Here is a 13,711-nt window from a genome sequence, read left to right as displayed (position 1 = left end):
GAGTTGTTGTTAATGGTTCCCAATCCTGCTGGAAAGGCGTAACGAGTGGGGTACCGCAGGGGTCTGTTTTGGGACTGGCTCTGTTCAATATCTTCATCAACGACTTAGATATTGGCATAGAAAGTACGCTTATTAAGTTTGCGGATGATACCAAACTGGGAGGGATTGCAACTGCTTTGGAGGACAGGGTCATAATTCAAAATGATCTGGACAAATTGGAGAAATGGTCTGAGTTAAACAGGATGAAGTTTAACAAAGACAAATGCAAAGTGCTCCACTTAGGAAGGAAAAATCAGTTTCACACATACAGAATGGGAAGAGACTGTCTAGGAAGGAGTACGGCAGAAAGGGATCTAGGGGTTATAGTGGACCACAAGCTAAATATGAGTCAACAGTGTGATGCTGTTGCAAAAAAAGCAAACATGATTCTGGGATGCATTAACAGGTGTGTTGTGAGCAAGACACGAGAAGTCATTCTTCCGCTCTACTCTGCTCTGGTTAGGCCTCAGCTGGAGTATTGTGTCCAGTTCTGGGCGCCGCATTTTAAAAAAGATGTGGAGAAATTGGAAAGGGTCCAAAGAAGAACAACAAGAATGATTAAAGGTCTTGAGAACATGACCTATGAAGGAAGGCTGAAAGAACTGGGTTTGTTTAGTTTGGAGAAGAGAAGACTGAGAGGGGACATGATAGCAGTTTACAGGTATCTAAAAGGGTGTCATGAGGAGGAGGGAGAGAACTTGTTCACCTTAGCCTCTAAGGATAGAACCAGAAACAATGGGTTTAAACTGCAGCAAGGGAGGTCTAGGTTGGACATTAGGAAAAAGTTCCTAACTGTCAGGGTGGTTAAACACTGGAATAAATTGCCTAGGGAGGTTGTGGAATCTCCGTCTCTGGAGATATTTAAGAGTAGGTTAGATAAATGTCTATCAGGGATGGTCTAGACAGTATTTGGTCCTGCCATGCGGGCAGGGGACTGGACTCGATGACCTCTCGAGGTCCCTTCCAGTCCTATAATCTATGATTCTATGATTCTAAGATGTTGCCAGAGGAAAATCTTAAGTATGGGAACAAGGTCTTCATTCACCAGACCACTTTACAATGAAATAGATTCCTAGGGGCTCCAGAGGTTGTGAGTGGAATATATGCGTTTGGCTGCTACCTGTGGGGGAAGACATTACCTGATGGGGGGCAAGATACCCATGGAGACTGGGAGTTTGGAGGGTGTGAAGGACTCTCTCAGAATGGAACATCCCTACTGTCAGGGCCCCATGCATTCCATGGCACAATGGGACTCCTACATTCTACAGCAGCATTCATTTACGCCAGGGGGAGGCAACCTATGGCACGTGTGCCGAAGGCGGCACGCAAGCTGATTTTCAGTGGCACTCACACTGCCCGGGTCCTAGCCACCGGTCTGAGGAGCTCTGCATTTTAATTTAATTTTAAATGAAGCTTCTTAAACATTTTAAAAACCTTATTTACTTTACATACAACAATAGTTTAGTTATATATTATAGACTTATAGAAAGAGACCTTCTGAAAACGTTAAAATGTATGACTGGCACGCGAAACCTTAAATCAGAGTGAAAAAATGAAGACTTGGCACACCACTTCTGAAAAGTTGCTGACCCTGATTTACTCTCTCTCTCTGGGAAATGCCCTTCATTCCCACTCACTCTCCCTCCCACCCCCCCCGTGGCTCATAGCTAAACATTCTTGCAGTAGAATTTGTTTATTTTCAACAGTCCAAGAATGGATTTTTCATTACACCCTCTGGGTGGCCTGGCTCCACACCCCAAACCTTAGCTCCTGCCCCAGCCTGGCCCAGAGCCCTCTTCCCCAATGGATGCCAGGGAAGTGGGAAGCTGGGAGCTGGCTTAGTGGCTCATCTTTTCAGACCTTGGCTGTTGTACCATTCTTCAGCCTGGTTAGCTCACCAACCTGTGTTGTTCCATGGAGTTGGTGCTCTCCCTAGTCCCTGGCTCTATGGAACCATGCAGGGAGCGTGCACTGAAATAACTCTCTGTTGTGGGGAAATCTGCAGAGCAAGAGGTAGCTGCAGGCAGGTCCTGGCAGGTCAGGAAGATAAAACGGTGAGTGCCTGAATGCAGCAAACCAGTGAATTCCATGGCAGAAATGGTGGTTTCTGTGGCATCCTGGAAAAATGGCAACTTGTGCAGCCATGGAAGATCAGAGTTGATGGAGCCCTGGTTGAGATGGATGCGGCAGAACACACTCTCAGAATGATGGTTTCAGGCTCTCTGCAGACTCAGGCAGGCATCTCTCCATCTGTTTACATTCAATTCACGTTTTCAAGGTCCTGCTCGGGAAAGACAGATAGTCATGAAAGCTGCATACTGTCTGGGCCAGCTATGGTTCACAGTCCTGCTGCAGATGAGCCAAGGGCAGGAGATACAGATTAATCAATTAGGTCACATTTCTTTTCTATCCAAAGGAAGGTACTCAGGCCTGCTTACAAAGTTATCTTGTAGAGCCGCTGTTCAGTCAGGTACATTTTAGCCAACTTTTGTGCTCCGCTTTCTCTCTGGCGTGTTAAGAGACAGGAAGCTCTCCAAGCTGAAATGGTTTCGGTTATTCTGTTTAGGAGGGATTAGGTGCTGGTGCTGTCAGAGGCGATGGAGTTCTGTCTTCTCAAGCGAGGCAGGGAAAGGGCTGCCTGCATCCTGGCCAAAAGCACAGGGTGCCAAGGCTGGCTAATGTCACAGGCTTGTGCCGTGGGCCTGGGTTCCCTCCAGAAATCCTGCAATGACGTCTGCATCTCAGCTTTCATTTTTAAGAAATCTGTTTCCAGATCTTGCAAAAAAAAATAACTTGAAAAAACAGAAGGGAGAGTAACTGATGCAGGGATGTGACGTCTGCCTGAGTCTGCAGGGGAACAGCAGCCATTGTAGCTAGGCAGGATGCTGCCTGAGCCCACCCCACAGCAGACAGGGCAGGGCCAAGGGAGAAGGGGGGCTCTGCCATGTCTGGTGGAGGTGTGGGGGGGAGCATTGCCACATGTCCATCCTCTAGTGGCCACAAGACCCCATGTGGGGATGTGCCAAGAGTCGCAGATTGCCTTAAACTTGCCCTGCATAAAGGAATACCATAGTCTTCCTCCAGAACAGTGCCATAAAGGCACAGGAGGGGCTAGGAGTTTAGGGACAGAGAGCACCATCCCCTGGGTCACAAGAACAACATAAAAACAGCACCAGGGAATTAGAACTGTGAATTCTGCCAAACCCAGATATACAAGAAAGCCTTGTATCAGAGGGGTAGCCGTGTTAGTCTGAATCTGTAAAAAGCAACAGAGGGTCCTGTGGCACCTTTGAGACTAACAGAAGTACTGGGAGCATAAGCTTTCGTGGGTAAGAACCTCACTTCTTCAGATGCAAGTAATGGAAATCTCCAGAGGCAGGTATATATCAGTGTGGAGTTAACGAGGTTAGTTCAATCAGGGAGAAAGCCTTGTGACATGGGAATCCTGCCCCTTCTCTGCCATCTTGTCTCTGGCAGAGCTGAAGAGATAGAGAAGGAGTTTCTGGAAAGGCTGGACGAGATCATTCATCAGTCTGACAGGGATTGGGAGAAGATCAAGTGCTTGGGATCCTGCGAATGTGAAGACATCGTGGAGTCTGTCTTTGTGCCCCTGGCCCGGCACTGCATGGCGATGGGAGAATACACCAGAGGCTTGTATTACTTGTTGGAGTGTGCAGCGGCTTACTTACATCTGTCAAACAACTACATGGTGAGCTGCTTTGCTTCCTTGATCCCGTGCGAGTTCATGTCCTTTCCGTTGGTCTCCCTTTTACTTCTCGCCATATTAGCAGGCTACCCCAGATTTCATCTAGGAACACACGTTCTTTGGTTCTTTCAGACTGGTAGTGTTAGGCCCTACATTTTCCTTGCCTCTCCTTCCTACTTTGCTAGAGACCCTGAGCTGCGGCGCAGGATTTTAATGTCACAGACATAGCACATGAGAGGTTACAAGCATACATACAGTTTAATATTATTACCCCTTTTGACCTGAACTTTAAGTCAAAATTTGGGATCCTGTGGGTTGTTTCTGTTAGAAGGAAAAACTAAGTCAGCCATTTCATTGATGCAATCCTCTTGATTTACAAGGAATGTACATAAAGTTCTGTTTCCCTGAACACTGTAGGACTCAAACAGCTGGAGACAGTTAATTGCTCACAGATCCAAGTTTCTTTCGAGACAGCACTCTGCCCCAACGCTCTCGCTCTTGCACCTTTTTCTCAGGGTCATGCTACAAGTCCTTCTGTGGCTCTCCTGGCTTTCTTCTGCCTTCTCTGGGTCTTTCTGTGGTGTTTCTCACCCACACACGCCTGTGCAGTCCAGTCAATCCCAAGCCCTATGTTTGTTATCAGACTCCCAGGAAACGGCTTAGGTCACATGGATCAACTCCTGCTCCAGCTTTGCCCGTGGCCTGTGTTTTGGGGGAGGTTCCTATCGCTTTGGCTGTCTGTTCCAGAAAAGAGCTGAGTGCCTCACACATTTGTCCGGAGTGAAGGCCAGCTATCACACGCACCAGCCTCAAGGCGGTTTCACCCAACCCCCAGTATAGTGAATATAGTAGTGGGAGGGGAGTGAGGAATGTTTAAAGGCATGGTGGTTTAGGGCACTAGCCCCAGTCCTCTAGAGGCTGGGGCGGTGGGGGTGGGGGTGATAAGGAGATCATTAGGGACATGATTTTGGGAGGCCCATCGTAGTCTCTCGGTGACATTTAGTCATATGACAAAAATCATCATATGAATTAGCAATCTCTACCATGGAGAGCTCATGGGAGAGATAGGGTGCTTCTAGTCAGAATTAGAGTATGTTACCGACCTGTGGAAGGTGCCCACAACTGGAATAGCCTGGAGGAGGCGGTACGCAGGTCAGGAATAAGGTCATTGGCAGGGCTGTGGGGGGGGTGGGGTGAGGGGGGGTTGAAGGGTGACTGGGACTCAATGCCATCAGTCCTTCAGTACTACATTTCCTCCAAACATTCAGCCAAAGAAACCCATGGGCATTATGTCCCAGCTCTGCAGGCAGCTCCTGGGTTACTCCAAGGGGAAAGAAAGCAATGTTGCTGTCCTAGACAGAGTGAAGAGAGCTCCCTTTGCTTTGTGGCTTGATTCACCCCTGTGTGAGCACAGCTAGGGTGGCGAAGAGACGGGATGCACAGCCGCAGCTCCATGATTCAGTGCCATGTTGCCCTGGCGTGCGATAGCTGCATGAGGGCAACCCTAGCTTAGGCTTCCACCAGTGGAAGATCTGCCATGACCCCATTCTGCTCACACCTTGCCCTCAGAACACTCCCTCCTTCCTCTGCCACAGGGTGTGGGAGGAGGGGGGGCAGGAGACACATTGCTGCCTCCACCTGTGCAGAGGGGATTCTCCCACTGGCCATCTCCTGCTGCTTGCAGTGGCCGTAGCAGACCAGAGAATCCAGCCGTTTCTCTTCAGCTGGTGGTGGGGTTGGAGAAAGTGTGCGGCACAGATGGTCACCTACCCTTCTCTGTGGTTTGTTTTGCTTAAGGCCTTTTGCAATTTGAATACAGCAGAGAATCTGATCAAATCGGTGGACTTCAGAGCGACTGTAATTAACCAGTTTGAGGAAGCTACCTTCTACAGCTTGAAGAGTGAGGTAAGGAGACAGCAAGACATTGAGGAACCTCTTTATGTATCTGGTTGGGGCCATCTATGGAAGATGATTGCAGGTTTCCTGTGTCTCCCTCCTATGTCCGTACAACCTCATCCGAAACTAAAAGTCCAAACTACTGGATGGGCTCGCATGCCCCCTTTGCCTTAGGTGGGGCCACTGAGTTGTCTCTCACAGCTATCTTAAAAAGACGGTTACTCACCGTTGTAACTGTTGTTCTTCGAGATGTGTTGCTCATATCCATTCCATTAGGTGTGTGCGCGCCGCGTGCACGATCGTCGGAAGATTTTTTACCCTAGCAACACCGGCGGGTCGGCTGTGGAGCCCCCTAGAGTGGCGCCTTCATGGCGCTGAATATATACCCCAGCCGACCCGGCGCCCCCTCAGTTCCTTCTTGCCGGCTACTCCGACAGTGGGGACGGGGGGCGGGTTTGGAATGGATATGAGCAACACATCTCGAAGAACAACAGTTACAACGGTGAGTAACCGTCTTTTCTTCTTCGAGTGCTTGCTCATATCCATTCCATTAGGTGACTCCCAAGCCCAACTTAGGTGGTGGGGTCGGAGTGAGACATTGCTGTGTGCAAAACCGCTGATCCGAAAGCAGCATCGTCCCTGGACTGCTGCACTAGTGCATAGTGAGCTGTAAACGTGTGGACTGATGACCAAACCGCCGCTCTACAAATGTCCTGGATCGGAACTTGCGCCAGGAAAGCCGTCGAGGAAGCTTGGGCCCTCGTGGAGTGAGCGGTGAGGTGCGGTGCTGAGACACCTGCCAGGTCATAGCAAGTCCGGATGCAAGACGTAATCCATGAGGATAGGCGTTGTGAGGAGACCGGTGAACCTTTCATTCGGTCGGCCACTGCGACGAAGAGTTGCGTCGTCTTTCTAAAGTGCCTTGTGCGGTCAATATAGAAGGCCAGGGCCCTGCGTACGTCCAGAGAATGCAAACGTTGATCCTGGCGAGTGGCATGTGGTTTAGGATGAAAGACCGGGAGAAATATATCCTGGTTGATATGAAAAGGAGAAACCACCTTAGGGAGAAAGGCAGGATGTGGACGAAGCTGCACTTTATCCTTATGAAAAACTGTGTAAGGGGGCTCAGATGTAAGCGCCCTGAGTTCAGAAACGCGCCTTGCTGAGGTGATGGCTACGAGGAAGGCTGTCTTCCAGGATAGGTACAGAAGTGAACAGGTGGCCAGTGGCTCGAATGGAGGACCTGTGAGCTTGGAGAGAACCAGGTTGAGGTCCCACGTCGGAACGGGCTGACGTTGTTGTGGGTACATCCGGTCTAAGCCCTTGAGGAATCTAACGACCATCGGGTTAGAGAATACCGAAGACGCGAGTTCCCCTGGGTGAAAGGCCGATATAGCGGCCAGGTGAACTCTAATTGAAGATATCGCCAACCCCTGCTGTTTTAGGGAGAGGAGATATTCCAAAATGAGAGGAATAGGTGCCTGCAACGGGGACGTGGCTCGTTGTTCGCACCAACAGGAGAACCGCTTCCACTTGGCCAGGTACGTGGTGCGTGTTGAGGGCTTCCTACTGCTCAGCAGAATCTGTTGAACAGAGTGCGAGCATTGCTGCTCTGCCTGGGTGAACCATGGAGCAGCCACGCCGTGAGGTGGAGTGATTGCAGGTCGGGGTGACGCAGGCGGCCGTGGTCCTGAGAGATGAGATCCGGGCATAATGGAAGCGGGATCGGTGTCCGAACCGAGAGCTCCAACAGCGTGGTGTACCAATGTTGTCTCGGCCACGCTGGGGCGATCAGAATCACCTGTGCCTGGTCTCTGCGCAATTTGAGCAGTACCTTGTGGACCAGAGGAAACGGAGGGAAGGCATAAAACAGGTGGTCTTTCCAGGGAAGGAGAAACGCATCTGAGAGGGAGCCCGGAGCTCGACCTTGCAGGGAGCAGAACACGTGGCACTTCCTGTTGTCTCGAGATGCAAACAGGTCTATCTGGGGAAACCCCCACTTCTGGAAAACGGAATGTATGATGTCCGGACGGATAGACCACTCGTGTGTTTGAAAGGACCTGCTGAGTCGGTCCGCCAGAGTGTTCTGGACTCCAGGGAGGAACGATGCCTTGAGATGGATTGAGTGGGCGATGCAGAAGTCCCACAGGCGAATGGCCTCTTGGCATAGAATTGACGAACGTGCTCCTCCTTGCTTGTTGATGTAAAACATGGCCGTGGTGTTGTCGATGAGAACTAGCACACAGCGGCCACGTAGGAGGTTGAGAAATGCCTGGCACGCCAGGCGCACCGCCATCAGTTCCCGAACATTGATGTGCAGGGCTAGCTGAGGTGCAGTCCACAGGCCCTGTGTATGGTGTTCGTTGAGATGGGCGCCCCAACCCAGAGATGAAGCATCTGTGACCAGGTGCAGAGAGGGTTGTGGGGCGTGAAACGGCATCCCCTCGCAAACCACATTGCGATCTAGCCACCAGGTGAGGGAGGTCAGGACCGAGTTCGGGACCGTGACCACCATGTTCAGGCTGTCCCGATGCGGGCGGTATATTGATGACACCCAGGTCTGGAGTGGGCGAAGCCGAAGTCTGGCATGCCTGGTTACGTACGTGCAGGAAGCCATGTGACCCAGCAGGGTAAGGCACGACCTCACCGTGGTAGTTGGGAAGGCCTTGAGCCCTTGAATGAGGCTCGTGATGGTGCAAAAGCGGTTGTCTGGCAGGATGGCTTGTGCACGCCTGGAGTCTAGAACTGCGCCGATGAATTCTATTCTCTGGGTAGGTTCTAGAGTGGATTTGTCCTTGTTGAGTAGGATGCCCAACTTGTTGAATGTGTGCACTATTATGTGGACGTGAGCTCGAACTTGCTCTTTGGTGCGACCGCGTACCAACCAGTCGTCTAGGTACGGGAACACCTGTATCCCTTGCCGACGAAGGTACGCTGCCACGACAGCCATACATTTCGTGAATACCCTTGGGGCCGAGGATAGGCCGAAGGGAAGGACTGCAAATTGGTAGTGCACCTTGCTTACCACGAACCGCAGGAAGCGTCTGTGAGGCGGGTAAATTGCGATGTGAAAGTATGCATCTTTCATGTCGAGGGCGGCGAACCAGTCTCCAGGATCGAGGGAAGGGATAATGGTCCCCAAAGAGACCATGCGGAACTTCAACTTTACTACGAATTTGTTGAGTCCGCGCAAGTCCAAGATGGGTCGCAGACCTCCTTTGGACTTGGGAATGAGGAAGTAACGGGAATAGAATCCCCTGCCCCTTAACTCCACTGGAACCTCCTCTATGGCCCCCATAGCAAGGAGCGTGGAAACTTCCTGTATAAGAAGTTGCTCGTGAGAAGGGTCCCTGAAGAGGGACGGGGAAGGGGGGGAGGAGGGGGGGATTGAAGAAAACTGGATAGCATATCCCCTGTCCACCGTGCGAAGGACCCAACGGTCCGAAGTTATAAGGGACCAGGTCCGGTGGAAATGGGAAAGGCGATCCCGAAAGGATGGGGCTGGATCCTGTGGGATGACTGGGGCGCCGTCCTCGACCGCACCTTCAAAAGTTCTGCCTGGGGCCTGAAGGTGGTCTAGGTGGCCCCTGGTTCTGACCAGGTTGAGGGCCGGTCCACCTTCTTCTACCACCTCGCCCTCGCCTCCGGGTCGAGTCCTGTCTCTGACGAGGCGGGGGGGGGTAGAAGCGCTGAGGCTGCGGTCTAAATGGCCTGCGCTGAGGGCCCACAACATGCATCCCCAAGGAACGCATGATCATCCTGGAGTCCTTGAGGCTCTGCAGGCGAGAGTCCGTCTTTTCGGAAAACAGCCCTTGTCCTTCAAAGGGCAGATCCTGCAGGGTTTGCTGCAGTTCCTGAGGCAGACCCGGAACCTGGAGCCAGGAGATCCTCCGCATAGCGATACCTGAGGCCAGGGTTCTCGCAGCAGAGTCCGCTATGTCTAAGGAGGCCTGTAAGGAGGTCCGAGCCACCTTCTTACCCTCCTCCACCAGGGCTCCAAACTCCTCCCTGGACTCTTGGGGAACCAACTCCTTGAACTTCCCCATAGAGTTCCAGGAGTTAAAGCTATAGCGGCTCAAGAGCGCCTGTTGATTAGCCGCTCTAAGTTGCAACCCTCCGGCTGAGTAAACTTTACGGCCGAATAAATCGAGGCACTTAGCCTCCTTCGATTTGGGCGCTGCGGCCTGCTGACCGTGGCGCTCCCTTGCGTTCACTGATGCCACCACCAGTGAACACGGCTGGGGGTGGGTATACAAGTACCCGTAGTCTTTAGACGGAACAAAGTATTTCCTTTCCACCCCTCTCGCTGTGGGTGGGATAGAGGCAGGAGTCTGCCATATCGTAGATACATTGGCTTGTATCGTGCGGATCAGGGGTAACGCCACCCTCGATGGGGCATCCGCTCCGAGGATATTCACGATGGGGTCGTGCACCTCCACTATCTCCTCCGCCTGCAGGTCCATATTACGGGCCATCCGACGCAGAAGATCTTGGTGAGCCCGAAGATCTATTGGAGGTGGACCTGTGCACGATGTGCCCGCCACTGCCTCATCCGGAGAGGAAGAGGAAGATGCCTCCGGTGGGACAGGATCCAAGGGAGGGTCCTGGGCTCCCTGCTCCTGGGCCGGAGCATCACCTGCCCTTGAGTTCAGGGCGTCAGGTGGTGCGGACACGGAAGCCTCCATGCCCCCTGGCGGAGGCCGAGAGATGGTGGACTCCGGGGCCCTTCTAACAGAGTGACCGGAGCGAGAGGTCGAAGCAACTGGAGCCCCTTGCGCCTGATGGTACGCCCACGGGGTCCAAAACGACCAGTGAGATGGGCCATGAGAATGGTCCTCTGTTATGTTCTGCCAATGGCCCAAGTCCTGTTCCTCGGCTTGCCCTTGAGGGGGGTATGCCGATCTCGAGAGGTCCTCCGAGAAGCGAGACCCTGATCTCGATGGCCATGGCGGTGCCGAGAGCGTCGAGACGATTCCCGTGGGCTGCGGTGCCGCACGGTGCCGGTCTGGAGATGATCTATCTCCACGCGGTGCCGGCGATCGGTGCCGGGACCGCGACCGGTGCCGATGACCTCGTCGGTACCGGGAGTCGGATCTGGACCTCGACGAGGACCTGGAGTATGCCCGGTACCGGGAGCGGCCTCTCGACGTCGAGCGGCGACCGTAGCGGTGCCGAGAGCTACGTCTCGACGTTGATCGGTGCCGACGATCATAGCGGTGCCGAGACGTAGAGCGGTGCCGCGAAGAAGATCTTGGCCGCGAGTACGACCGGTGCCGAGGTGATATTCGGTGCCGGGACTGCGAGCGGCGTGGGGACCTGCTTCGGGACCTGGATCGGTGCCGAGGTTCCAGCCCTTGCGATGGAGGGCGCATCAAGGCAGGTTTCCCCCTCGACTGGACCGGGCGAGGCAACGGTGCCGTCGGTGCCGGTGGTTGAGGCGGCGCCGGCTCCGTGAGAGCTATTAAGTCTCTCGCCGCCGCGAAGGTCTCTGGCGTCGACGGGAGGCACTGTATCACCGCCGGCCTCGGTGGAGACGCCGTCTGCACCGGACTCAACGGCCTCGGCGCCGGAGTCGACGGTGCTGGAGGCACCTGTTTCCGGTGCTCCACCGGCGTACGCGGCTCTACCCCCGGCACTGGGGGAGCCAGCGTCTTCGGCACGGAGGTCCCCGTCTTATGGGCTTTCTTATGCCCTGGGGATAATGACCGGCGCCGAGGCACTTGCTGTGCTTGCGGTGCCGACGAGGTCCGGTGCCGGGAAGGCTCATCTGACGCCACTCGCGTGGTCGTCATGGCCGGTGCCGCCGGGGCACTGCGCACCGAGGCGCTAGGTGCCGGGGCCTGACTTGTAGATGGAGCGTCCGGACTAAGTGCCGCCTCCATCAGGAGTTGCCGGAGCCGAAAGTCCCGCTCCTTCTTGGTCCTTGGTCTGAAGGCCTTACAGATCTTGCACTTATCTGTTTGATGGGACTCTCCCAGGCACTTCAGACAGGAGTCGTGCGGGTCGCTCGTGGGCATAGGCTTAGCGCAGGAGGCGCACAGCTTGAAGCCGGGAGCGTTGGGCATGAGCCCGGCCCCGCGGCCGGGGGAGAAAGGGGGAGACGACCCCCTTAATCCCCTGAACTATTATAACAACTAGACAACTCTTAAAACTATTGAACTATTTAACTATAAACTATAACTATAACCGAACTAAGCTAGGGAGAGTGGAGAACAGCTAAGCAGCGCTCCACAGTTCCAACGACCGTCAGGGGCGGTAAGAAGGAACTGAGGGGGCGCCGGGTCGGCTGGGGTATATATTCAGCGCCATGAAGGCGCCACTCTAGGGGGCTCCACAGCCGACCCGCCGGTGTTGCTAGGGTAAAAAATCTTCCGACGATCGTGCACGCGGCGCGCACACACCTAATGGAATGGATATGAGCAAGCACTCGAAGAAGAATGAGGAGTTGTGACAATGCGGTTCTGGCGGAACCCAACTGAGAGTGCCAACTCAGGACAAATTGCTCAAATAGGGCAGTTACAGCCCAAGGCTGGGGTTTTTTCCACCTCTAAGGCAAACCAAACCAGCCAGACTAGGAGGACTTCGGTCTCACCCCACTGGCTAACCACAAGTCTCACAAGCAATCTCCTTAGACACTCCAGTTTCCCAGTATCACCACCAGTGCCACTCGTTATGGGGACAAATGGTTATGAAAACCAATGCCCCAGTAAAAGAAAAAAGGTTCTCCTGATCCCAAAGGACCAAGCCCCAGACCCAGGTCAATGTACAAGTCAGACCTTACCCACAAATCACGCTACTGCCAATCCTTTAGAATCTAAAATCTAAAGGTTTATTCATAAAAGGAAAAAGATAGAGATGAGAGTTAGAATTGGTTAAATGGAATCAATTACATACAGTAATGGCAAAGTTCTTGGTTCAGGCTTGCAGCAGCGATGGAATAAACTGCAGGTTCAAATCAAGTCTCTGGAATACATCCCCAGCTGGGATGGGTCATTCAGTCCTTTGTTCAGAGCTTCAGTTTGTAGCAAAGTCCCTCCAGAGGTAAGAAGCAGGATTGAAGACAAGATGGAGATCAGGCATCAGCCTTATATAGTCTTTTCCAGGCGTAAGATCACCTCTTTGTTCTTACTGTGGAAAATTACAGCAAAATGGAGTCTGGAGTCACATGGGCCAGTCCCTGCATACTTTGCTGAGGTACAAGGCGTATCTGCCTTCTCTCAATGGGTCCATTGTATAGCTGATGGTCCTTAATGGGCCATCAAGCAGGCTAGGCAGAGCTAATCTCAGCTTGTCTGGGATGTCACCCAGAAGCATAGCCTAAGTTTGCCATACAGACAGTATAGAGCCAATATTCATAACTTCGACTACAAAACTGATACATACATATAGACAGCATAATCATAACCAGTAAACCATAACCTTGTCCTAGACACCCCATTTGACCCCCTTTATACAAGATTTGGGTGCCACTACAGGACCTTGGTTGCAACAATGATCTATATGGTCCCAGTTTATGTCAATAACGTCACAGGAGTGGAGGACACAACAGTTTCAATGAGGTTTAACCCAACCCACTCTCTACTCCCCACCTCCGCCCTTGGCTCCAGCATTGATGTCATGCTAGAAAATGGCAGCTGAGAGCCCCACCATTTCGGAACATGCAGTTGACTGATAACAAACGGTCTTTGTCTCACTCTCGCTTCCCCTCTGCAGGTCTGTTATAACATGGGCCAAATGAATTTGACAAAGAAATTCATCAGGAAGGCTTTGATTTTATTAAACAGAAGATTCCCATTTACCTTGATTGGAGTCTTTTTTAAGACGCTGATGGAAGAGTCAAAGCACACGTCTCACCAGAAGAAGCAGCAATTCTTGTATAGTCGCAGTAAAGGGTAGGAAGTAGAACTGGAGTAAAACCAAGTTGGGTGGATTTTACTTTAGTCTCTGGTTGTCATTTAGACCTCGATCCTGCAAACACTTAAGCACATGCTTAATATGAAGCATGTAACTTGCATGCTTCAAATTAAGCATGTGAAGAGTGGGGGTTTTAAAAAATGGTGTTTACACACT

General features: G+C 52.4%; 1 protein-coding gene across 2 annotated transcripts in view; it reads left to right on the top strand.

Moving 5' to 3' along the window:
- Window positions 1-1,039: 1,039 nt before the first annotated feature.
- The window catches only part of LOC135983320 (adenylate cyclase type 10-like), a 28,594-nt gene continuing 15,922 nt past the window's right edge, over window positions 1,040-13,711 (top strand). For both annotated transcript variants that reach the window (XR_010600888.1, XM_065594326.1), the window contains exons 1-3: window positions 1,040-3,748; window positions 5,543-5,650; window positions 13,355-13,533. Coding sequence is in view for 1 of the 2 variants with exons in the window: in XM_065594326.1 (XP_065450398.1) it covers window positions 3,476-3,748; window positions 5,543-5,650; window positions 13,355-13,533 (560 nt within the window). In the remaining variant the exon portion in view is untranslated. The remainder of the gene's footprint in view (window positions 3,749-5,542; window positions 5,651-13,354; window positions 13,534-13,711) is intronic.

This window comes from Chrysemys picta, chromosome 4, assembly GCF_011386835.1.
Source record: "Chrysemys picta bellii isolate R12L10 chromosome 4, ASM1138683v2, whole genome shotgun sequence".
Taxonomy (NCBI): domain Eukaryota; kingdom Metazoa; phylum Chordata; order Testudines; family Emydidae; genus Chrysemys; species Chrysemys picta.
Note: the sequence above shows the minus strand (reverse complement) of the source record. Positions and strands in the feature narration are given on the sequence as shown.